Genomic DNA, 25,261 nt, shown 5'->3' with positions numbered 1-25,261 from the left:
AGAACTAAGTAGGCACTCCGTGAGTGGAAAAGAAAGAGAAAATCTGCTGATATTTCAGAAAGGAAGTGGTGTAAAATCTTTCTGATCATTTAAGCACCCTGGGAAATGAGAGCTTGTTCTTCCTGAGGTAGCTGATCTTTGAAACTGCTTGTGTGAAAATGACTGGGAGTTGGGAACAATTGGATAATTAAGTGCAGCAGGTAGCATGTGTTAACCAGGAAAAAAGAAGTTCACCAGTAATAAACCCCATTTGCACAGTACCATGTTCCCCTACGTATGCAGGAATACACTCAACCTGATTTTTCACTTATTTTAATCTGTATAAATCAGGGCCAGCTTTTGAAACCGTCCTTAATTACACCAGGAAAATAAACAAAATAAAAGCCAGGCCTGAAAAACAAGGGTAACCCCCCCCACCGCTCCCCGGTCCCGGTCCCGGTCCCGGTCCCAGCAGCAGGCACCGACAGCCGCAGCCGGGCAGCACTCCTGCGTCCCTGGCCGGCCTCGGCTCCGCACACAAAGCCCTGCGCACCTCTGCGCAAAAAGAGCGCAGCGCCGGGCGGGCGGGCGCGCAGACAAAGCGGGGCAGGCAGCCGCGGAGCGCTGCAGCATGCGGGGCCGCGCAGGGCTTCCTCTGCGAGTGGGTTGCTGCTGCTGCTGGTGGCGGCGGCTGCTGCCTTTTTTTTTTTTTTTTTTTTTTTGCGTGTGAGTGTTATTTTTTTTTTTTTTTTTTTTTTTTTTCCTCTCTTCACCAACTTCCTTCCTGCTCCAACTGCCAAAGCTGAAAGCTCAGCGCTGAGAGCGGAGGAGGACCCCGGCCACAGGCGCCGCGCAGCCGGTGAGTAGGAGCCCCGGCGAGGGGGGAGCTGCCCAGGGGGAGAGGAGCGGGCTCACCCCCGGCTTGCTCGCTCCTGGCGCCGCGCAACTTTGCGCCTTTGTTCCCGGAGGCTGGCTCCGCTGCCCAGCCTTGCCCGGAGAGACGGGCAGGGCCCTGCCCGCATCCCAGGGGGAAGTCAGGCTCTGCGCTGGGATGGGGTGCAGGGCCAGAGGAAGGGGAGGCAGCCCCCGCGCCCCCAGGGTTGCGGGGGGGGCGGGGCCTAGGGGTGCTGGCGAGTGTATCCCTGCGGGGTGGTACCCGGCTGGGCAACGGGCTCCCCTTTTGCCCTCGCACCCCAGGGGGAGGGATGGGGAGATCAGGGCCGGGGGCGCTGGTGGGGCCAGTGTGTTACTCCCCCATCGCGGAAAATCGCTTCCTCTTTGCCGAACCCGCTTCCTGGAGATAAGCTCTCGATCAGGGGGTGGGTTGAGGGAGTGATGCGCAGAAGGAGGGCAAATAAAATGCTGCCCCTGTGACACCCTCTTTGTGCTCCATGGTAGCGTGTGGAGGGGCTGAGGAGGTGCCCACCATCCACCCCGTCTGCGGCTCCCCCACCCCCTCCTGCTGCAGGTGCAAGGGCAGCCACCCACCCCCGGCACAGGCAGAGCCCAGCTGAGATGCTCACACCCCCCGTCAGGGCATGATTCCTCCTTTGCCTCCTGCAGCCATCTCTCTTTCTCTCTGGCAGGGAGTCCCTAGCGCTGCCCCCACCACTCTCTTTGCTGCTTTGTGGGTGCTACCGGTCCTCGGAGGTGCAGGTGATGCACAACTGCTGGTTGGGACCGCACAAAAGCAAGAGAAATGTGGTGGGGCAGGGCACAAATCACCCAGATTTTTTGTTGCATAGAGCATTAATAGGGTTAATTTTGTCATTTTTAATGAGGCTCATGGCCTGAAGGCCATAGAGGGTGTCTCCATCTTAGCCCAGCCCTTGGCCTGAGCAGTGACACCGGAGCCCAGGAGCCCTGACAGTTGGGCACCAACATGGTCACACTGGGGAAGCTCTGGTGCCTGAGCCCAGTAGCATGTCTCAGCTTGCAGAAAAGACCAGTCCCAGAGCTGGAGCGAGTAGAGGTGGGGGCAACTGAGATGTGAGCTTTCCTTTTGGTCACCTCCTGCCTGGGATTTTGGCAGGAAGGCAGGGTCAGGTCCACAATGTGGGGAGAAATGCCAGAATTGGGTCTGATCGGTACCATCCTGAGATGCGTGTGAGCCAGGGGCTGTTCAGCCCAGACAGCCTGGCTGGTCCTGTTCCCCTCAGGCTCTTGCTGCTGGCACAGCAGGCTGCCTGTCCACTTCTCTGGGAGATTTTCAGACCCTAAAAGCATCCCCCTCAAGTAAACCACTCCCACGGGCTGGCAGGGAAAGTCTCTGCAGCATGTGTGATGCTAAGGGAAGGTCTGAGGGATGGGAAACAACATGCTGGTCCAGCCCTGACTCTCTGCCTTTTCTCTGCCTGTGGCCAGAGCTCGCTCTCTCCATCACCTGGGTCTCTTCTTCTCCTGTGATAAACCACAAAACCCCCTGTGGAGGACGGGGGCAGGCAGGCAGCTCTGCTCGGTGGTTGTAGTGGTGACAGATGCAGCCTAGTATCGCGAGAGAGCTCGGGAGAGTGGAAATGACTCAGATCTGCAGCTGGAGCCCAAGTGGAAGGCAAGACCTGGCAGTGTCTGCCACGGCTCATCACGTCCTCTTCCTGTGCTCAGTGTGGGATGTGCCATCACTGAGGGGATTGCGAGGCTTTGTAAGGTGGCTGTGCTGGGGCTGCAGAGCAGTGGGGCATGAGCAATCGTTGCTTTTATGAGGGAGCTTCTGGTTTCCTTCCTCATGAGGACAAGCTCAAGGGCCTTTCCCATGGTATATAGGTCCTTAGCACTCCTAGGGTTGAGTGTGAACTCGGACAAGGTTATTCAGCTGCTGGGATGTGCTTTCTTTCCTGTCAATTTGAGTTTGAATTCCCTTTTATTTCCCAGCTGACCGCTCTGCACTAGTTCCTGACTCACCACAAAATGCCATTGCAAAGTAGTCTTGCATCAGAGCCGCTGTCCATCAGCATGCCCGACTGAGTCGTTTTGTTCCTGTGCTGCTCGGTCCTTCTCTGTCCCTCTGTAACATGCCAATATACCCTTCCTTGAATTTTCTCCACCGGTCTCACGCATACTGGGATTATACTGGGAGGTTTGCTTATTATTCATTGCTGCCTGATTATGCTTGCTGATTCACCCTGAACTGTTGCTTTTTTTTTTTTTTTTTTTTTTTTTTTTTTCCTGTTTTAATGAATGAGAAGGCTATCCCAGTAGCTCCCAATTTAACTTCTGGGAGCAGAGGAAAATGTTAAGGCCACAGCTGCAGAGAGGGAATAAAGGGCTTGCTGAGGAAATTGCAAATAAACAGGCAAAAGGGGAATTTTTAGCAGGGACAGCCTCTGAGAAGGAGTTAATGTAAGGATAAGCTGAAGTGAACTGAACCATCTGTGTAGCTTGACCAAATCTTTTTGCAGCCAAATGGCAAGGAATAGCTTGGCCATTTATGACAACCATCACCAGAGCATTGCTCTGTTTTTCTCTGGAGAGTGGGAAGTGGCTAGCACCATATGGCTGGCTCTGTGAGGCAGGCGGCTCACTAAAGGGGACCTGGTACAGCACTGCTCACCTCTCCAGCCTTTGTCTCCTGTTCTCCATTCCCTGCCCTCCGCCTGCCTGCCCATCAGTTGTTCTCTCCCTGCCCTGGCTCCCATTTGGGATGCCACCCAAGCAGCTTCGCTGCCCTCCTGAATTCAGTGACGCTTGTCCCAGCCGTGCTGGCTGCATGGCTGCGGGCTCCAGCCGTCCTGCCTCTCCTTTCCGAGAAGCCCCACTGATGCAGCGCAGGTACGCGGGGGCTGCTCTGCAGCCGGGCTGGATGCGGTCACCGTCGCGCTTCCTTCCTCAGCGGGAAGGAGACCTGATCGGTGCGTGAAGTGAGCTGTTCCTGGGAGCAAGCACTGGGAATGCCAGCAGATAGACTGTAGCCGGTGCGTTTCCTTGTGGGCTTGAACTATCTTGCTCATAGAAGGGAGTTACTGTCAGGTATTCGATCTTTGTATGAAATGCTACCTGACCGTGGCTTTTAACCCGTTATGAGAGGGTGAGTGAAACCTCTGGCCTTGGCTTTGTTCGTGTCTGTGTGTGGCAGGGGCTCTTTGTGCAAGATAGCTGGCGAGTGCTGAAACCTTGTATGGTGGCTTGTAATTGCAGGGTTGCCGGCCAGCAACTGTGCTGCAGAGTGGCTGTAAATCACTCCGGTTTCAGCCTCCGCTCCCGCACCTCCTCCCTGGGAGGGAAGAATGGTGTAGGTCTGCGTGTGCGCATGGTGCCTGCAGGGAGAGGAGCGGGGGCAGGGGGGGATTGTGTTCGAGCCAGGATATCAGCACAGCAGTGTCAGGGTTGCAGCCGATCACCGTCGCCATTTGCCTGTAATAAACCTGCTGCGTTCAGCACTGGGTGGGTGCGTGCCTGCGTGGGGGACTGAGCCACGCCGTGCCCAGAGCAAGTGTCCCTGGGGACACTACCCTCCTCCGGAGAAATCCCACTGACTATCTCCTCCTCTTTTACCCAGATCAAGCGACCATGACTGAGAAGACCCAAGAACCTCATGTGGAGGAAGATGATGATGAGCTGGATGGGAAACTCAACTACAAACCCCCTCCCCAGAAAACACTGCAGGAGCTGCAAGAGTTGGACAAGGATGATGAAAGCCTCGCTAAGTACAAGAAGTCCCTGCTGGGAGATGGACCAGTGGTAGTAGGTAGGCTGGGGCACTCTGATAGGAAGAGACTGGGGAGATGAATCACAACAGCATGCTGAGGGGATGGGGCAAGGTAGCCTCAAGGAAGAGGGACCTTGTTTAAACAGGCACATGCACTGCTTCTGCTGGAGGACTGGGGATGGGCAGGTGGAGAGATGCATTTAAAGGAAGCAGGGAGGGTGCTCTGAGCGCTAGGTGTAAGGTTATTGGGGAGTGCTGGCATCGAAAAGAGGCTTGTGGTGGGACGTGTGTGGGCCTTGGAGGACACCTGAGGGGTTAGAAATGAGAGGACCAGCCTGTGCTGAGAGGGGGTCTTGTGGCTCACAATCATCTTAAGAGGGGAGTCTCCTGTAGTGGAAAGACCTCCTCTGGGTATTGGGTTGGGGGCTGGAATGGTCCCTGTTGAAGGACTGGGGTAGATGCATGGTCCGATTGTGCTAAGAGAAGGCTGGCATTATTGGGTGTTTCATGAAGTGCAGTTGTTGTGTGGGAAAGCAACTGTTTCTTCAGTGCTGTTCTCCTCCCCCTGCATTTAATTTTGCAAGCTGACAGCTTCTCCCTGACTCTTCTACCTGCAGACCCAACAGCTCCCAATGTGGTGGTCACCCGACTCACCCTGGTATGTGACTCTGCTCCAGGACCAATCACTATGGACCTTACAGGTAGGCACAGACTGTCTTTAGACATGAAGGGGAGCAAGCAAAGGCCCTTGCATGCTTCAAATTGAAAGAGAGTTTGTCCTTGGGATGCTACAGTGGGTTCCTATAAGAACTGTGAGGTCATCGTAGCCTTGCTTCTTATTTTAAGGTATACTCCTGTGAAAAAGAAATGGAGATGTACAGATGAAAATGTCGAGGGTCTTTTTCTTCATCTAGCCTGTTCTAGGAGCTCCTGGGTTTCTCCTGCCTTCTCTCGTTTCAATGAAACCTCACAAGCACAAGGGATGTGCATGTGTTCGGGTAACGGGCTGTTTTGAAATTTCAGAATCGAGCAATACTGCAGTTCCGGCTCCTGGAGACATGGGGAGAGAACCAGGCTTCACCTTATATGGGCTTTTCTGCAGAGAGAGGAAGCTGGGCCCGGAGGAGCAGAGAGGCTTCCTGTTCAACTGAAACCACGCAGAGCCCTCCAGAGCCCGGGCAGCCTCGCAAGCTGGGCAGGAGCTGCGAAACATGCTCCACTCGCCCCAGCCAGGGCTGGGCATAGATGAAGCAAGCACATGCTCCTGCAGATGCCAAACAGCCAGTCTGGTCGTAAACATCTTTGTGTATATGCGCCCAGACCTGTGTTTGTTTAGGGATCATCTTCATAGATGTAGACGCAGGCCCATACGCACACCCAGGCGTTTCTGTGTATGTGCTCTCACAGTGCAGTTGCTTATACAGACCTACATGTACTCATTTTGCAGGTGTGCCATCCTTCAAAGGGATGCTTACCTCCGACACCAATCCCAGCCCCGTCCCACCACATGTGGTCTCTTGTGTCTCTAGATAATAGCTTGATCCTCTCCTTACAGGTGACCTTGAAGCACTCAAGAAAGAGACCTTCGTATTAAAGGAAGGAGTGGAATACAGAGTTAAGATCCACTTCAGAGTGAGTTTTTTTCCTTCCTGTTGCTTCTCATCAGTTGCTGAGACCAGTCACCAGCAATCTGTAGGTCAACCCTTGTAAAGCTCCCCTAGCTTTAGGTGTCCTTCTACCCAACAAGGGTCCAGGTCTTTCCAGGGAATCGCTTCTGCTTGCTCGCCCCTTGGAAGAAGCTGTTTTCCGTCTACCCACAATGGTGAACAACAGGTGATTTGGGAGTCAGATGAGTAGTTCTGGCTGAGTTTGGCTTGAAAAAAATCTCAAATTCACACAAAGTGGAAATGGATAGGGAGGAGAAGAGATAATGGTTTTCCATGAAGTATGGGTTCGGTTTGTATTGCTGGGTTTCATGTATGCATAAAAAAAGATTTAATACTGTAGCATTTGGCTAAAGATATCTAAGTTGTTCTGGGTCATGATATATCCAAATGGACTTATTTCTTCCCCTCTCCCATTAACCAATGCGTCAGCCATTTCTTCTGTTTCCAGTTGGAAATAAAACTTGGCCACACTGCAGTGTGGCATCCAGCACTGACATGATCATCTCCACATGTTTGCTAGAGACAAAGCTGGCTTAGGCAGAGAAGACAAAAAATGGAGGAAGGAAAATGTTGGTGTTGTGGGTTCTGTAGGGAAGATTTCCCTTCTTCTTGGAGGCTTGCCTGCTGTCTGAGAGATGACTTTGTCCCCAGAGACACCTCCAGCTCTCCTTTGTGCTATGAAATATTTCCATCTGTATCTGAGCCCTACTGACAGGAGACACCTGGAGCCAGACAAATTATTCTAACTCCCTCCCTCAGTGCCAGGGCTGATAAGAGCTGGCACCATGTGAATTCTCCCCCAGGATGTAAAAGGATCTGCCTGTCTTGTTTCTAGATTGAGTAGTGCTGTGGGGGGGTGGTGTATGCTGGAAGGGGACAGCAAGGGATATATCCAAGCCATCCATAGGAGATCTGAGGAAAAATTATGAACAAAACCTTGTCCCCCTGTCTCTTGAGGAGAAACTTGCCAGCTCCTCATGAAGCTTAGGGGGCAGCTGATCTTGCCGACCTGTTTGTGCTGGAGGGATGACTCTAGCAACCTGTGTCTAGTTTTCAATATGGAAATTATTAACTACAAACTCCCTGCTTTACTTTTCTTTGTCTTCATCAGTCTATCTTGTGAAGCTGACTGATGTGCTCCAGTCAGTTTCAGTCAGGGAAATGCACAGAGGATGCTGTAGGTCACCAGGTGCCTATGGAGAAGTCAAGTTAGGATTCCTCACAATGTGTCCTGTGCTGAGCCTTAGAGAGCAGTGGTGTGGGGAGCCAAGATGGCCATGTCTTAAGGAGAGAGAAACCCAGCAGGTACAGAACAAAAACCCTTCCCTTGACACTTCCTTCTGGTCATTTCTTGCAGGTAAACAGGGACATTGTGTCGGGACTGAAATATGTGCAGCACACTTACCGGACAGGGGTGAAGGGTGAGTAAGAGCCCTTTGTGCCCTGCACACCAGTGCTTCTACCCCTGTGTTCCCTCTGCTCAAAGAAGTGTTCCTGCAGCTCTGGGCCAGGACAGAGCCTCCCCTGGTCCCAAGGCCCCTCCTGTGCCACCATGCAGGAGGTGAGACTTCTCGGCAGAGTGCATTAGCCTGCACTCTGCATCACCCAGGCCAACTGTTTCCTGTTCCTGTGTGAACTCAGTATGAGCCAGTTCTGGTATCTGTATGCTATACTGCTGTCTGCAGCAGCAAAGTCCCCAGAGACACTGCTTAGACAGCGCTTGCCACAGATTTCCTCTCCATACAGAGTTCTTCACCTTTCATCCACCCCCTGTAGAGCAGCTCAGCCTGAGTGGAACTTCCCACCCCCTGAAAGCTCTTCCAGATGCACTTGATAAAAATTCAGAGTTGTTCTATGAAGCTTCCCGCTGTGTGCAGAGCCCTGTGTTTGCCCATGGCCTCTCCTCTTTGTGCAGTGCTGCCCTGCCAGGACAAGGCAGAGGAAAGCCCATTTTGCACACACACACATCCCACGTGCATTTTTGCATGCAGCCACCTCTAAGGCTCCAGCTTCCTGTTTAGCACATGTAAGTAGTGTCTTCTCACCAGAAAAGAGAAGTAGTGGGGCATCAAGATTGATCTTGAGCCATATTCTGCGTGTGCCCACTCCCATCCAGCAGTACATACACGTGAGAGGGCACAGACTGAGTTGCCTGTCTGTCTGCCCATCCATCCATTTATCCTTCCAGCTGTCCGTGTATTTCACTAACCCACTTTTTCCACTGATTCTGTTCCCCTTGCTGACATGAACTGTCCCTTTCTCTCCCCACTATCTCCTTTCTGTCTGTGATCTGTGCTCATGCTCATGGCTTCTTCTCACCTTTATCATTCCCCACCTGAGGAGCTCATCCCTTGTGGATTGTTTTCTTCTAGTGGACAAAGCCACATTCATGGTTGGCAGCTATGGGCCACGGCCAGAGGAGTATGAGTTCCTGACGCCTATTGAGGAGGCTCCTAAGGGTATGCTGGCTCGAGGCACCTATCACAACAAGTCCTTCTTCACGGATGATGACAAGCATGACCATCTCACCTGGGAGTGGAACCTGTCCATCAAGAAGGAATGGACAGAATGAGTTCACCCAGTTTGCCTTCCCCCTTCCCATCCCCTTGCCTCCTGCACCAGTCTCCAGGTGGGCCATGCCCACCACGCTGCTCCTTCCTGCCACCGTCGCCAGCCACAGCCCTGGCAGTCCTTCCCGTGGGTGCCGGGGCTCTGTGCCGGCCTCGGTTGATGCACAGGCCTGCAGGCGGCCTTTGCTGCTTCTTCTGATACACTGAAAATAACCTGCCCGTTCTCACCACTGCCCCATCATAACACATAATGGATTAAATTGGGAAGCATCTCCCTCCCTCTCTCCCAGTACTTCCTCCTGCTGCCTCCATCTCTCCTGTACCAACTCCGGTCCCGGAAGTGCCTTTTCTAGGAAACAAGATCACCTGGCAGGGCGGACTGGTCCCTGGAAAATCCCCATCTGAGTTACACTTGCCATGTGCTCTGACTCATTGTAAACGGTTACTTACCTCCCGTGATGGTCTCCTGGTCTGTAACTGGTGCCCTACCCCGTTAAAATCCATCCTTGTGCAGGCAAAACCAGTCAGGGGGAATGCAGCTAGATGCTGTAACAAGACTTCAGTGTCCCAATAATAAAACCGGTTTCTTCTTTTCTGCATGAGTGTCATATTCTTTTCTACAGTAAGCTTTTTGGTGAGATGTATGTGGAGAATGCATTATAGGAAGGCTTAAGAGCATGTTTCAGCAGGGAAATAGCCCTCCTCTTTCAAAACATCAGCCTAACTCCATAGGTAAGTTATTTCAGAGCTGCTTCCTTCAAGGGGTTTCATGACTCCTCCTTTGGAGCCCAAGGGGGTGGGGCTAGACTCCAGGGATAAACAGCCCCCCACCTCTCACCCCGGGTGACAGCAGAATGGGCCCAGGGAGCTATAACATGTTCTCATGTTTAATGCTTACCATGGCAGCCATTCCCCACAGCCAGGGCCAACGCAAGAGCTGCATGTCCCAGTGGCTGCCCCGCTGTTCCCACAGGGGAACGTCAGCCTCTGGGACCCGGCCCTTGGAGAAGCGCAGTGGCTCCTGCTGCATGGAGGGGTGTTCTTACCCAGCTGGGGTGCTGCCCAGATGTCCTGCGCTGTGGGTGAGGACACACTGGCGACCGTGTTGGCGAGGTACTCCAAGGCTGGTGCCCGCACAGCAGGAAGGGGCTCTCTCCCAGCCAGTTGCTTATCTCAGGAGCTGAAGGTTTCACCCTGGGCCAGCTGCTCCCTTCCCACCGCCGAAGGGGTGGCTGTGGGCCCCTGAAGCTTCCGTGTCTCTTGTCGTGGAGAGCTGACGTGTCTCTTGCTGAGGAGAGGTCTGCAGCAAGGGTGACGTGGCAAGGAGAGGGCAAGCTGGCGCCATGGGCACATTTGTCTTCCCATGCCTCTTCGTTATCCTGCTCACCGGGAGCTCCCTAGCAGGGTGTGCTGGAGACGATGGCGGCTCTGCATCCCACAGTAAGTGAGCTTTCCTCCTGGCGTGGGGAAAGGCTGGGTCCGCCATGGGGAGCCCTCCTTAGCCAGGGTGTGGAGCACAAATGTTGTGTTGAGCTTGCCGGAGAGGAGTGTGGATGAGCTTGCAAGGGGTGGGATGCTTGCATGCATGTTGGGGAGAGCCTCTCTGAGCTGCTCTGTGTATCCTCTGTCCAATGTTGCTCTCCAGGCACAGCTGGCACCGTGGAGAAACCTATCCTGTTGAACAACATCATGGATGCTGAAGCTTTCATCAGCAGTGAGGAGGTGGTGGTCGTTGGATTCTTCCAGGTGTGTTCACAGCACCTCTCCTCTGCCAGCTGTGAGCCCTATCCCACCCTGACAAGAGCTTGGGGCTGGATGTGGCATAAACACTTTCCAAAGGCAGCTCCTGTCCCAAAAGGTGCTGGGGCTGTGACAGGCATGTGGATGGATTAGGTGACAGGCCACAGAGAGAACGCAGGAAATTCTGTCCGTGTGGAGAGGGAGATGGAACAAGGGAGGAAGGGGGAGGAGATCATAGGAGCCCTAGAGTGGAAAAAAGGGAAATGCTGTGGGGGGAAGCAAAACAGGAATGTGGGTGGCAGAGAAACTTGACAAGGGGTGAGTGGGAACATCAGTTGTTTGCTTTAGTCAGCAAAGATGAGCAAGGCAATGCCTGGGTGACAGGGCTGAGGAAGCTGGGTCTCAGGGACCAGTGCTCGTGTGGGTCCTCTGAAGTCTGAGAGGGTTTGGGCTCAAGCTACAGCCTCCTCCCAGGGAGGGTGTAGGCATGGTCTCTGTTTCTCTGCTTTGTTCCCCAGAGTTGATAGCCTTGCGATGTCTGCCTCTGTGTCTAAATTCAATTGAATTCAAAGGTCAGTATATGAGTATGTGCCCCTTGATCCCCAAATGGCATGAATATTTTTCCTTAGGAAACAAGACAAAAATATTTATTGAGTTAGAGCACCATAAATCAGAGGCCTCCTTGACAGGATCCTCATTACTTTTAAGGTCCCCGAGTTGCACCTTTTTCCCCCTTTTCCTTGAGCTCTGTCCTGGGCTTTTGCTGCCCACATGCTGCCTCATGGCTTTTGTAAGAGACTTCAGCCTCTCAAAACCAACTCCTTTCTGCAAGCTCCTTCCTCTTTCTGCCCCACACCTGGGTATAGGGCAACGCCATCTCGCAGCCCACCAGAGTGAGGACTGATGGTGCAGCGTGGGCAGCAGCAAGTGTATGAGTGCTGGAGGCTTATGCTCCAGGGGCCTCGCTAAGCACTGATCACAGAGCACCAGCTTGCCTTGCCTTGGGCACCAGCCGCCTCGCCTTGGGCGCCTGCAAGCATTCGGAGCTCCTCGGGGTTGCTCTTGCAGAGCTACAGTCCTGCAAAGCAGTGAGGCAATCTGCACACGCAGAACGAAAGTGCTGAGACATCTCCTTCCCGCAGGGTAGCGGGCCGGGCTTGTGACAGGGCTGTACCCGGGGTGCAGATCCTCTTGCTGAGCTACGGCAGGGACCGCGGCGTCTTGCTGGGTGAAGCAGCACGGGGGCATAACTGCTGGTGTCTTGTGCCACCGCGGCCTCCCTCCCACCGCAGGATTTTATTCTTCACAGTCAGACAGGAGGCTACTGCCATGTGGCCCTGGCAGCAGCCAGCGACGTGTTGGGCATTCAGTGCCTGAAGCACGACAGGGCTGCATTTAAGCAGTAGATAAAGACGTATGTGTCCCAATAGCGCTTGCCTTGGGCCCTCTGCCTGGGAGTATATTCATCCAAATAATGTCCATGTTCTCTGTTCACCATAATTTATTTCTCTGCTGCAGCCTTTCAATTCACTGCAGTAGGCAGCTCAGCAAGTTCCCCGTATAATGAGCACGGCCTCCCTGGCTGGGAACAGCATGCCATGACAGAAAAACAGCACACTGCTCCAGAAACCCCACATGTCTGCACGAAAGGGTCATGCTTGGCCTGATTAAACCCCAGCTTTCCCAGGAATGCTCCAAAACTCAGTGAGGTTATTCCCACCCCAGGCTTTCTCGGTCTTACCAGAGCCATGTTGATGAGCTGGCATTTCCAAAACAGGTCAAAAGAGTTGTTTTTCTTTTGAATGAAGAAGGAATTTTGTTTTCCATTCTCTCTGGGCTTGCAAACAGCTGAGCTGATGGTTCAAACTACAAGCCAATTTCCAAGCAGAGACTGAGTCTTGAGAATTTAAATCCTGTAAGTAGAAGTGTCAAAAATACATCACTCAGAACTTGGGAATGGGAATAGCGAGGGAGGCTTTAAACGGGCTAATACTGTAGCTAATGCTCTTGCTGCAAGAAAGAGAATGGGCCTCAAATTACTGAGAAATTGCACATTTCTATCCTTCGATGTATATGCAATAGCTATTTTTTAAAGGATGTCTAAGACACCTTTTTAAGAGGAATCAGTGTACTGCTAATGCAAGGTGTACAAAAATTGTAAACTCCTGACTCTCAAGATTATCTTGAAAATTATATTTTTATATATTTATTTTATACACACACACATACGTTTGTACATGTGTATATATATATGTGTGTGTGTATACATATATTTATATATATTTAAGCATCCAGATTCTGGGTTTCTCCCCTCCCTTTTGAGAGCTCTAGGGCTTCTCATCATCACGGTGCTACCTGTGAGCGTGGAGGTTTCGGAGAAACGGAAGGCGACATTCCCCGCGCTGCCGTAGCCACCTACCGAAGGCTGCGGCTTTGACACCGGCAGCGGCCTTGGCATCGCCGCCCGCTCCCTTCCCCCGGTTTGGGAGGAGAGGTGGCCGGCGGGGCGGGGGGCGGGGGGGAGGGATGGCTGCAGAACCCCGGCCACGCAGGCGAGGTGACAACGGGACAGACAGACGCTCTCCCCGCCGCCCCGGGGCCTCCCTCGCCTTTTGGTTGCCCCCCCCTTCCCAGTCCCTTCCCCTCCCCGTCGTCCGTCCGTCCGTCCGTACACACCCCCCCCCCCCCCCCCCCGCGGCGGGGCCGGGGCCGTTCCGCCGGGCGGCCGGTAGGTGTCGCCCTCGCCCCACGGCGGGCGCGCGGCGGTGGCGGGAAGGCTGGGGAGGGGGTGGGGGTCCGCTCTTCGCTCCTCACCCCCCCGCCCCCGCTTCACCCCGCTCCCTCTCCCTCCGCAGGAACCGGAGAGCCCCGAAGCGTCGCAGTTCCGGCTGGCGGCCGGCCGGGTGCCGGGGGTGCCCTTCGGCCTCAGCACCAGCCCCGCGGTCCTGTCCCACTACGGCGTCGCGGCGAACACCGTCACGCTCTTCCGCAGGGTGCGTGGGCCCGCGGCGTGGGAGGGGGGGGGTGGGGGGAGCGTGGCCGGGAGGATTGCTGCCGTGGCCCGGGGAGCTACGCGGGGAGAGCCGTGGCCGCCCCCCCGAGCGGCTCCCTCCCCGCGAAACGCGATGGCGTGCGAAAAGCCGTCCCTCCCAAATTAACGCTCTGGTTTCGGAGTGGCCCTGCCCACGGGTTTTGGGGAGAGGGGCTGCTAGGGCAAGGGCTTCAAAACTGCCTGCTGTCACGCTCCAGAAGAAGCGAAGTCTCCGGGTGGTAGTGCTAAAGAAGATTAAAGCTGCTCATCTCTCCTTAGAGCAAGCCAAAAAAAGGGTTGTTGCAGGCAGGCACTCTGCCTGCCCACCTGAAAGCGCATCTGTAGAGTTTCCTGCCCTGAAGAGGTCTTTTGCTTTCCCCTTGCAGAGTGCACATCACTGAGACATGCAACATTTATTACACCTGATGAGACTCTCCATTTTACGTGTTTGCCCTATGGATCTGGTCCAGCACCCAGTGCTTTGCAAAGAACGATGTCTGTGTTTCTGAGTGACCTGCCTGGAGCTCAGTGTTACTTGGATGGGGTTTCCGTGGGTTTGGAAAGGCTCCTGAGACACATAAAAAGCATCTAGAGGCCATGTTACAGCGGATTAACACAGCAGGCTTGATACTGAATTTTGCCAAGTGTCACTTCAGGGAGGCAAAGCTGTCTCCCTGGGTGCACAGATTTTCCATTGTGACCAAAATCAGATCCAGACGGGGTCTCTGCAGTCACAGATGCTCTGCCTGCAAAAGAAATTCCAGACACTGTTTTCTCTCTCCTACACTGTGATTTACAGAGCTATTCCCTAAGTATGCTTTCGGCATGGGCCCATTAAAAATGTTACTTTGCAATTTCTTAGGGATGGATGCTGTGCAAGATCAAATCTTTGTTGACTTCAGCTCTAAGTGTCTCACTGAATTTGAAGCTATGTTTGCTGATATAAGGAGACAATATTGGGAAGGGCCATGTACTTGCTTCAAGAGCACCAACAAAGGTTAAGAGAAGGTATTCTACTGGTTATATCAATTTCTTCGTGTTGCCCCTTCTCACACAAGTGTGGCACTTGAAAACTGGAGAGGTGTATCTGAGGAGGAGAGGAGCCCTAGGTAGCACAAGATGTCCTAAAAGTCTGTGAAGTGTTGTGTCACCAGACCTCTAAGCACACAGGGTGGGGGATGAATGGGGACATACTGTGTGTACTAGGGAAACTAAATGTGGCAGCTTGGCCAAGTTCTAGATCCAGGTTGTACAAAGCTTGGACAAAGTCAGTTTGTTCCCCTTTCTTTCTCAACATTTCCTGTACCTTGTTTACCACTGGTATTATCCAAATAATTCAGATTATCTAAGAGTGAGCAATAGATAGTCAGGTCCTTTAATTTAACCTTTTATTTGCTATTTGTACATGTTGCAATTTGAAGCAACACCCATCTCAGTTTTAGTTCTTAGTCATGGTGGTTTTCTTCCAAAAATATTGAAAAGATCCTTTGTTTTTGTACCATGGCAGATAGTGAGGATGATTGCATTGGGAGGGTCTTTGATAAAAGAGTGTCTGGATTGTTAGAATTTGGATTATACTGAATATTCTTTGTTCACAGTCTAGTTTTTGCAGATGAACTCTTATTTAATAGGAAAAAAACCCAAGAAACTAATACACCAGTCAGGTTCAAATGTTGTTGACAATTCACTTGTCTGTTTTCCAGTTTTTCTTAAATTAAATTGTTCAGACACATTATTTTTCCTTTTATTCTGTGATCAATGCTGTGCAGGAGTAAGGGGTCAGAGATAAGAAGGAAAAGGAAAAAGAACTGAGACAGGAACTTGGAATCAAATGCTCATTTGAAGAATACAAAGATGTGTGACCAGGATAGCAGTGAATCAAAAGCATAAATTTGTTTTATTTTTTTTTTTGCTTTTGCAGAGTATGAAACACTTCTTACTAATGCTTAGAAGTTTAAACTGTAATTACAGTAGTAGGAGGGGCTGCTGTCAACTGGTGAGACTTCTTTTTATGTAGTGGAGGGAAACTGATTTATTCTAGTGAGGAATCTGGCCTGACAGACCTAAAAAGAACATAATTAACAGATTCTAACAAGCTAATTATATGGAGTGTATAAAGTTATTTTGACTTGAACTTCAACTGCTAGACACAGGCTATTCTCCAGCCTTATTTTCTTAAAAATCATAACTGTTGAGTGCAGATTTAGGATGTTATTATCCACAAATGTTTCCAGAAGGCCATGAAAGTCAAGAAAAGACTTTCTGTGGAGTCTGGGGTTTTTTAGATTGGTTCCCAAGGCCTGTCTGATCTCACCTGCCCAGGTGTTGCATTGGTCTGATCTCATTTACTTGAATAGAGCTGCCCTTTCATTTTACGCAGGAGCAAATCTGCGAGAGGAATCAGGCCGTGCTGCCTGAAAAACACCAGTGTGGCCCCCTACCAGATCAAAGACCTTGCCAATGACCACAGAGCAGCAAAAAGGGCTTTAGATGTCTGAACACCACTGGAAAAACTAACACAAGCACTTTCAGAGGTTGTACAGATGCAGAGAATAAAATCTGGGGTGTGCATGTGGACTTTTCCTCAGCCCCAAGAACCCCACTCAACGTGTATCAAAGGCCTTAAAATCCCAAACTTTGATCCTATTGCATGTCAGAGCCCAGTGTCCCCATGTCTCAACTCAGTCACGTCCTGCGGTGGCACTGCACAGCAACTCTGCCCCTTCAGGTGGTTTAGCTATCATTCAATGGTTGCTTGTTTGTTTTCTGTTTACCGGGTCACAGAAACCTCAATAAAATCAGTTGGAGTTGGAGTGTAGGGAGATGTGTGGCAGGGTGGATTTTCCTCTACAGCTAAAATGTGCTGGGCTTGATTTTTTTTTTTTCCTTTTTTTTTTACTGCTGTTCTGGAAAAAATGTCCTCTTTTTATTGGAGAGATTTCCTGCTTGCACAATGTTTCCAGGAAATCCATACAGGCCCATGCCAATGTTTATTACTTGTAAATGAAATGCAGTAAGCAGATGAATATTTTAAAAAGGGATGTAAAGCCAAAATCGATGCAAGGAGTTAGGCTGTTTAATGATCTCTTCCCACAATGCCTAGAATAGTTTATCAGCTAATCCTCCCTGTCTCCAGTGCATCAGGAACTGATACTGTAGGGATGTCTGAAGTCCTCTGTGATTTCTGTTATGCCATGAGTTTGCCTTTTCCTTGGGAGACTGGAGAAGAGTGGAAGATCTTAATCTTGAAGTGCAGGCTGGTCTCTGTATGTTCTGGAACTCCAGAAGTGGGGATTATGTGGTGGGGGGGAAGAGGATGGCACTGTCCCAGGGGCTGGGTCTCTCCATGAGTGAATGCCACCAGTGCCTCTGGAGGGGGTGCTGAGAGGATAGGACAGCTGTGACTGTAGGTATCTGCATGTTTTCAGGTAGACAATGGCCGGAGGGATGTGGATATGAACGGCAAAGATGTTGATGCTGAGAAGATGACTCGTTTCGTTCGGATGAACGAGCTCCGCCTGGTGACAGAGTACAACCCTGTGGTAATTGCCGGCTCCCCCCAGACCTCACCTTGGCACTTGTCCTCCTCCTCGTGGGCATCCTCTGGCATAAGAGTTTGCACACCCAGATGTGTGTGAGGGTTGTGGCAATGGTGTGGATGGGGCAGGGGAAGCTACACAGTTCTTTGCTGATACTCCATATGGGGACTAGAAGCAGATGCTGTGCTGGGGCGTGCAAGTGGGGTGGGGAGAGGAAGGGAGGCATGGTGATTCCTTTAGCTTTCCAGCAAATTTCAGGTGTTGGTGAGCAGAGAGCTCTGTTTCTTAGCACTCTTGCCAGCAGTACTGCTTCTCCCCGTGGCCATTTGCCATGTTGTGCCATGCCTGCAGACCCTGCTCAGCCAGGATCCCCTCTCTTTGCCTGGGAAGCCTTGAGAAACAGGGAAACTTGAGAGACCTTCTTCCAGAAGGCAGGCTTTTCTCCATCACTCAGCTCATAGGGCTTGATATATGCCCAGCTATTTGAAGACATATTGAAGTAATTTGGAAACTTCCCAAGCAAAATTTTTCCCATCCCCTCTATCCCTTATTCCAGAATTCATCAGTTCAACAAAAAGAAAAATCAGACATAGGATGCTTCCAGGTTGGCCATCTTCATTAGCTCAACCATTGGATTGGCAGTGGCAGGGTCCCAGTGCTTCTCCCTGCCATAGAGGGTGACCAAGGAATTAGACCTGTCTGAAATCTCAGCAGTTCACTGGGTTCATTGCTGTGAATACAATAGATCTTTGAAGCCCTGATGGCCACAAGGCTGAGAGTTTATCATTGCTGATGGTGTCTTTTGCAGACTTCTGGATAGCTACAACAGTGTAGACCAGGCTCAATTTAATCAAAGGAGAATGGCCCAACCTGTTTCAAAGCCATACCTTTTCAAGCCTACTCCAAGGATCAGCTAAGAGGGCTGCCACATTTCCCAGTTCAGGTGCAGCCCACCAGTACAGAAAGCATTTTGTTTTGGAAATGCAACATTTTGTTTCCAGAATGAAATACTGTAGAAGTTTTGGTTTTTTCTTAACAAAAAAAAAAGGATTAATTTTTTTCAATAAGGGATGTGAAAAATGCATTTCAAATCACAGAATATTTTTGGGTACGGAAAAGCTATATCCTGGACCCCAGTCCTCACAGCCCTTTGAGAACACCCAGGTAACATCAATGGGGATGTTCTTGTTATCTTTGTAATTGCCCAGGCCTTCTGAACTCTTGGAGCCTCCACTGCATCTTTAGGCAATTCATTAGATCATGGCACTTCCTTCATGCGTTTCTGCTGATGCTTTGGGCTCTTGCTCCATGGTGTCCTGTTCAGCACCCAGTCTGTCTCCCTGACTGAGAAGTCCTGATCTGTTCAGGTGATTCCCTCTACCCTGACTGGCAATATACATGTTGTGCCAGTTTTTTTTTCCCACATGCTCTGGAGTCCAATCAAGGTACTGCAATTAACAGTGCCTCCTGCAGTCGCCAGCTCAAATCCCTCCCAGCTGCCCTAATGTAGGTTGTTTTTTTTGTAAATATTTATTCCCATTACATATGCTGTTTACATCTAAGAATGCTGCTGGTCAGCAGATGCTGGGGTCATGCAGATCACACTGAGTGCTGCCAAGAGTTCCTCTTCCCATCTTGGGGCCCTTACTGTTTCTCCCACATACTCTAGAGGCATTTTTTAGGCAATGCTTACCCTGAGGGCTTTCCAGGAGAGCCAGATGTGACCTGGCCATGTTGATGAGCTCTGCTGATCGCTCTTGCAGAAGAGATCTTGCGTGAACAGGCATATGGTTGTGTGGAGCTGCCAGAGGAACTGCTCCTTCAGCCCTGCCTGCGCTCAGCCCAGCCTTGTCATGGCACTTAGTGCTGGCTGGCTTCACCCTCACCTTCAAGCCCGTCCTCTCCCATGAGGTCTTCTAATGCTCTCCAGCCTCTGTTTGCATCCCCTCTACTCTCCCCTGCCCCATTTGCACACCACCAGAGAAGTGAAGGGATACAAAATATCTGATAAACATTAGGCTAATGCCAAAAGCTAGATGCTTTGCAGTGCATGGCCCTTGCTGGTGTACACTCCCTGACCCCTTCTTTATTACTTATCATGGTTTAAACCCAGCCAGCAGCCAAACATCACACAGCTGCTCCCTCCCCCCTCAGGAATGGGAAAGAGAAAATAAAGCCAAAGGCTTGGGAATTGAGATAAGGACAGGGAGGGATGACACACCCATTACGGTCACAGGCAGAAGACAGACTTGTTAGGGAAGAAGAACAACAATTTAAGTCAAACACTTCGCAAATAGAGTAGGACAGTGAGAAGTATAATCTTATCTTAAAAACACCTTCCCCTTACCCCTCCCTTCCCTTGCTCAACCTTGCTCCAGAATTCTTTACCTCTTCCCCCACAGCGGTGCAGGGGCAGAGGATGGGGATGGGTGGCTAGTGGTCAGTCCCTCCTCTCTTTCCTCCTCAGGGAAGAACTCTTCACACTCCTCCCATGCTCCAGTGAACTTTCTCCAACACGAGTCCTTCCCACAGGCTGCAGCTCTTCACAAGCTGCTCCAGTGTGGGTCCCTCCCACATGTTGCAGTCCTCCCAGCACCTAACTGCAACAACGGGGGCTTCCTACAGAGTCCTGGACTTCTTTAGGTGCAGCTACCTGCTCCAGTGTGGGGTCCTCCACGGGCTTCAGGTCGGCATCTGCCCCACCATGGACCTCCATGAGTGGCAGGGGGACAGCCTGCCCTCTCACCACAGGCATCAGGCAGGGGTGTCTCTGCTCCCATGCACCTCCCTCCCCCTCCTTTCTTCCACTGACCTCAGTGTTTTCATGGGTATCTCCTTCACAACTCCTCCTCCCAGGTTGCCCTTCTTAAATACGTTATCACAGAGGCGTGGCCACCATCGCTAATTGGCTTGGCCTTGGTGCAGAGGTGGGTCTGACTTGGAGTTGGGGGAGCTTTGAGAAGCTTCTCACAGGGGGCCACCCCTGTAGCCCCCTGCCCCGCTACTGAAACCCCTGCCACACACACACTAAGCCCAACACATTATTCCTGGAGTGTGTGGAAACTTTCTTCTCCCACTGATGGGAGCTGCACAGTCTGCACCTCTGTGGTTTTGGTGGCATGGGAAAGGCAGCAAGTCTGTCCCAGCAGCTGTTTAGTTTGTGGGAGAGGCTGCAGGAGGTGGGTGTAAGGAAAAGCGAGATGATGAGTGAGTGAGTGTGTGTTTGTGTAGAGATAATGTGGTGGCTTCTTGGGCAGTGCCAGCCCTGTCTCCTCACAGAGGGCCAGTGTGTGCTGCCCACTTGACTCTTGCCGAGGGGATGAGGGACAGCCAGCTCCAGGTCTTCTCCCACCGTGGGACTGCAGAGGCAATAATGACCCTCAGCACTTTGGAATGCCCAGGCCCTGGGGTTGCTGAAACTTTGGACTCCTCCACATCCTACACAGAGCTTAACCTGAAAGAAAGGAAATAAGGGGAGACATCAACCCTGACACCACAAATCCTTCTTGCTTTCTTGTTCCCATTTCAATTGGGTGCTGGACCTCAGCGATTCAGGGCACCCTTATGTTCAGTGTTTGCTGGCCTTCCCTCTCCACTTCCTTGCACCTCTAGACTTCAGCTTGCTGTATCTAGGCAGCCCCCCTCCCTAGTCATTGACTCTCCTGAGGCCAGGGATGAACCCTTATGGTCTTCAAATTCTCATCTCAGAAACAAGCAAAGCCAGGAGGTTAAGCGCTGCCACAGTGAACCCAGGTTAGATCCCTCCTGCTTTAAAGAAAGCTGTCCTGCTTGTGAGGCTGATTTGCAAAGTAATCTCAGCTGACATGAGGATTGATATACCTCTGGCCATGCATCTGATGTGGATTGAATGTTCTCAATCTTCTTGTTTCTCTCTGCATGTTTCTCTCTCTGTCTGTGGGGGCCGTGTTTTTGGCAGACAGCAATAGGTGTGATGCAGAGTTCACTCCAGCTTCATCTCCTTCTGATCACAGACAAGATGTCCCCAAAACACCCCGAGCATATGCACAGATACCGGCTGGCAGCAGAATTCTTCAAGGGGAAGGTAAGTCCAAACAGAGAAGAAGTGGGGCCATTAGGGAGAAAAAAAGGAGAACAGTGATTTCTTCTGTGGATGGGTAGGGCATAATCTCCTCCTCTGTGCATTAGAGGAGCAAAGGACAAGTGGCAGACAAAGAGGATTAGTTAGGTAATTAAGTGGAGGGGTTCACTTTTTGCCAGTTTGCCTCCTTGTGGGGAAAATATCCTCTGTATCCTGCTCCTCTGCTCCCCCAGTGGGACATTATGTACTTCCTTGCTTCTGGTCCAGTTTTGTTCCCTTGCACTGGGAGACGACCAACAGCTGCTGCACTTCAGTCTGGAGATGGTTGCATTCCACTGGTGTGAGAGGTGATTTTGTAGATACAGCCTGCAAGATGCCAAGGAGCATTATATAAGTGATCAGATAGCAATTAGTGTCATGGTGCTTCTTAACCCTTACTCTTCTGGTTGGATTCAGGGATAAATGTCTATTTTAAAGGAGTTGCAGATGGATTTGTTGGATTTCCCACACTAAGGTGATGGGATAGATGGGGTCTTTCAGAGAAATGTTGCCTGGTTCCCAACCCTTTGTGGACATTACTCCCCAAATAGTAAATCAGCTCACGGCTGATTCTCTGCTAGCAGCTGGATTACAGGGAAATTTGTGTCCTGGGAACAGAGGAAGGAGCTGTCAAGAAAAGGAGGACTGGGAGCAAGTGGAAGCCGTTTGGGGCAAGGGAGAACAGCAGATGGGAGAGGCAGAGATCATAGCAGCGGGGAAGGCTGAGCTGAGAGACCTTGGAAGAGACCTTCCTGGGAGAAGTGTGGAGCTGGAAAGAGTTAGAGTTTGCAAACAAGAACATCTGCATGCATCTGTTTGTGGTACCGAAGGAGCAGATTAAAAATCAAGTATATCCTCATCTTCAGATGGAGGGGCCATCTCAGAACTGTGCGTCCTCAAAAGTCTTGAGACTTGTTTATGGCAGGACTATATTGGACCTTGCCATCTGTCCCACCCATTGGCAAGAGACCAAGCAGAAACCATGCATCAAAGTCAAAAGGTCTCTTTGGAAGTGTTTTGCTTTGATGAATAGTTAGTGATAAAATAAAACTAATTTATCTGAAAAATTCTAGACATCTCATGTGAATTTTGTGTTATAGTGACACCACGATAACTGTCCTCTGATACAGGTCTCCCCCAGGCAGATAACTCTTCTAACACCACATTACTGTTCACTACCCTTTGCTGATGCAGCTGCAGCTAGTTTTCTCCTCATGTGACATGCCTAGATCTGAGAAAATGTGAATAATTTTCCCAGAAATATTTCACAAAACATTGGATAAAATGTTGTACTGAAGTCCAGATAATTTATGAATTTCCAGCAAGACAAATCTAACTTTTTTTTTAATTTTTGCAGGCAAGTTTCCCACCTAATCAGTCTAGAAGTTTGCCAGAGTATAACATAGAGATTAAAAATGTGGGGATTTGACTAGTTATTTCCACTTTACTGCAGTGGTACTGCAGGACATGTAGATGAAGGGACTTAGAGTCTAATAAATTGTTTTTCCCAAAGGACTGGCACTCAGAAGAAGAAATTGTGATTTGGACTGCACTCTTTCAAAGCAGTAAGACAGCTAGGATCCCTCTGGTTTTTAGATCTGGACAGTAAGCAGTAAGGAAAGTGATATGCCCACTTAGGTTTGTCTCCATTGCTCTGTCATGTAGAAAGATGAATTCATTTGAGTATCAGAAGCAGACACTGCACAATACCATGGAAATATCTGCTGGCTAATTTTCCTAAATGGAGTAATCTGTTGTCAGGACTACCAAGCTAACTCAGGTTGAATTTGAAACAAGTGAAGTACTGAGTAGATTTTACCTTTTTGCAGCTTGCAGATTGTCTCTGAATAGATGCAAGGTTATTGACTTGAATTTTTGTCAGGATTACCTGTGAATATTTCATAGCCTGTGGTGAAAGGCTTTTTTTTTGTGCGTTGGGGTTAGCATTGTCAGTTTTTGGAGCAAGAAATCATTGCTGTGCAGTGAAGAGGTGTTCAGGCTCCCTGTGAGCATGTACCACTGCATCCAGCAGTGCTTTACAGTGATACCAAAGTGCCAGAACAGACTGGGGAAACTTGGTGTGTGTTGCCGCTTCTCTACAAGTCAGCGCAGAACACAAACAGATCCTCAAGAGGGTTCCCAGGCAGGAGAAGGGGTACCAATCCTTTCACACATCTCTGCTGTGCTTTGAGGGAAAAGGAGTCCTTGTCATTGTTATCACCAGCTGGAGGGAGAAGAGAAACTTATTGCTTGGATTGATGGAGGGATGAAGAGGAACTGCTGCTGCTTAATGGTTGACCCCAAAGAGTGAAGAAACTCATAGAATCATAGAATCATTTAGGTTGGAAAAGACCCTTAAGATCATTGAATCCAACCATTAATGGATCATGAGGAAGTGATTCACCTGTCAGTTTCTGGATTATGGTCCCTTCATCAGGTTTATGATCTTTTCATTTTTGCCTCAGAGGAAGCTGAGATTTTCAGCTGGAGGATCCATGAGGCTCTATGGTGAGGATCGTTATTTGAAAACAGCCTGAACTGCACCCTGAGCAGCAGTGAGTGTATGAAGGCAGTCTAGATTCCTCTAGATTTTATTGTGAAATCTGGGGCTATAAAATACTGGAGAAGAAAGTGCAAATGTTAGATGATGCTAAGCCAGCAAGAGCTGACAGAAATAAGAAATATGGTACTTTTCTAGCAGACTTTGAGAAACAACTGTGGGTGGGTAACAGTGAACAGGCAGAGCCCAGAGTGCTGCAGCTGCAGGAGAGAATCCACCAGCCTTGTTGGAAGGATCCCACTGCAGTCAGATATGTACTTATTTGAGAAAGTATTGCCAAGAGTCCAGGCTTTCTACTGGAAATGTCAAGGTTTGCATTGCTGAGCCAAACTAGCATAAGCATCTTCGGTTTTCTTTCCACAGTATCAGTGTATAACATTACAGTTACAGCTGGTGTACCTCATGGGTTTTTGCAGAAGTTTCAATAAGGTGATGTTGGGAATAACAAAAAGAGCTTTTGCTGCAGCTGATACAACTGATTTACAATGTCAGAATGATTTGGGTAGAGATGTTTCCGAAGTGCCTTTTAATTTATATGTAATCCTCTATAGAAATGGTCTCTGATAAACTCCTGAGAGTCCTTCAGGAGTTCCTCCATGGAAGTAGGAGGACAGTGCCCTTTCTCTTGCAGACAGTCATTCATACACTTTACTTTTCTTGTCAGACTGATGGCTCCCAAACTGAGAGAGATAATACTTAAAGATGCCTCTTTTAGCCGTAAACAGGGCAACCTGTAAATATGGATTGTCTATGTCACTTAACAGATATCTGCAGTAAAAGTTGTTTTTATAGCTTGCTTTTTTTTTTTTAAAATTCATGACTGATGTTTTAATTTTGCTTTGATGTACTATGTAAGCTATATATGAAATTACTCAAACTTCAGAATTTGATCCTTTTGCGTACACAGTCCTCAAAGAATGAAGGTTGCAGCTCCAGGAAGTTCAAAGTCAAACACTGGCTATAAGGCTTGATCATCCTTCCCGTTTATCTTCTTTAGAGGAAAAACTAAGCAACATAAAATTTCTACCATTGCAGTACTATTTTCAATTAACTTGAGAAATTTTCAGTTGCCAATTTTGCAGTACTGTTTTCAATTCCTTAAGCAATAACATCATTCCGTATCTTAGTATTTACCAGGAATTTGTTGTTCTAAAAGCACTGGGCTAGGAATCAAGTTGGTGAGACACCAAGACAGCATCAGTGCACAAAGTTTTCTAATAGAGAGCTTATTGCAGGTGACAGTGCACAGATAATACTATGTGTGGAGGGGGCTGTTTCTGTCAGGAGTTCCTCATCCATGCCAGAGATCCTTCACTGCCTGTAGCAGCAGACCTCTGAAAACAGATCAGAACATTTCTATAAAATTAAACAATTTAATGGAAATAATTTCAGAATGAAAAAAACAGCTATTGTACAGGGTAGTATGAAATA

The 25,261-nt window shown here is 49.9% G+C and overlaps 2 protein-coding genes across 4 annotated transcripts in view; both read left to right on the top strand.

Moving 5' to 3' along the window:
- The first annotated feature begins 579 nt into the window (after positions 1–579).
- Positions 580–9,458, top strand: ARHGDIB (Rho GDP dissociation inhibitor beta). Of its 3 annotated transcripts, none has more exons than XM_032998044.2 (6): positions 580–838; positions 4,475–4,663; positions 5,242–5,325; positions 6,180–6,256; positions 7,649–7,712; positions 8,664–9,458. In XM_032998044.2, exons 2-6 carry the CDS (start codon positions 4,486–4,488, stop codon positions 8,861–8,863), a joined length of 603 nt encoding a protein of 200 aa, XP_032853935.1. In that variant the 5' UTR covers positions 580–838; positions 4,475–4,485; the 3' UTR covers positions 8,864–9,458. The 3 variants fall into 3 exon arrangements, with proteins under 3 accessions (XP_032853935.1, XP_042649100.1, XP_032853936.1); XM_042793166.1 differs by lacking the exon at positions 580–838 and adding an exon at positions 3,729–3,747; XM_032998045.2 differs by lacking the exon at positions 580–838 and adding an exon at positions 4,294–4,359.
- Positions 9,459–9,538: 80 nt separating this feature from the next.
- The window catches only part of ERP27 (endoplasmic reticulum protein 27), a 43,752-nt gene continuing 28,029 nt past the window's right edge, over positions 9,539–25,261 (top strand). The window contains exons 1-6 of the mRNA XM_042793142.1: positions 9,539–9,593; positions 10,155–10,301; positions 10,507–10,607; positions 13,457–13,594; positions 17,061–17,174; positions 21,109–21,234. Of these exons, the coding sequence (XP_042649076.1) occupies positions 9,539–9,593; positions 10,155–10,301; positions 10,507–10,607; positions 13,457–13,594; positions 17,061–17,174; positions 21,109–21,234 (681 nt within the window). The remainder of the gene's footprint in view (positions 9,594–10,154; positions 10,302–10,506; positions 10,608–13,456; positions 13,595–17,060; positions 17,175–21,108; positions 21,235–25,261) is intronic.

Source organism: Tyto alba, unplaced genomic scaffold (assembly GCF_018691265.1).
Source record: "Tyto alba isolate M040663 unplaced genomic scaffold, T.alba_DEE_v4.0 Super-Scaffold_2, whole genome shotgun sequence".
NCBI lineage: Eukaryota > Metazoa > Chordata > Aves > Strigiformes > Tytonidae > Tyto > Tyto alba.
Note: the sequence above shows the minus strand (reverse complement) of the source record. Positions and strands in the feature narration are given on the sequence as shown.

Excerpts from the sequence above, each read along its gene's own strand:
- ARHGDIB (XM_032998044.2), top strand. The coding sequence starts at position 4,486 with ATGACTGAGAAGACCCAAGAACCTCATGTGGAGGAAGATGATGATGAG. Across the intron at positions 4,664-5,241 it reads AGATGGACCAGTGGTAGTAG|ACCCAACAGCTCCCAATGTG; the intron begins GTAGGCTGGGGC and ends TTCTACCTGCAG. Across the intron at positions 5,326-6,179 it reads AATCACTATGGACCTTACAG|GTGACCTTGAAGCACTCAAG; the intron begins GTAGGCACAGAC and ends CTCTCCTTACAG.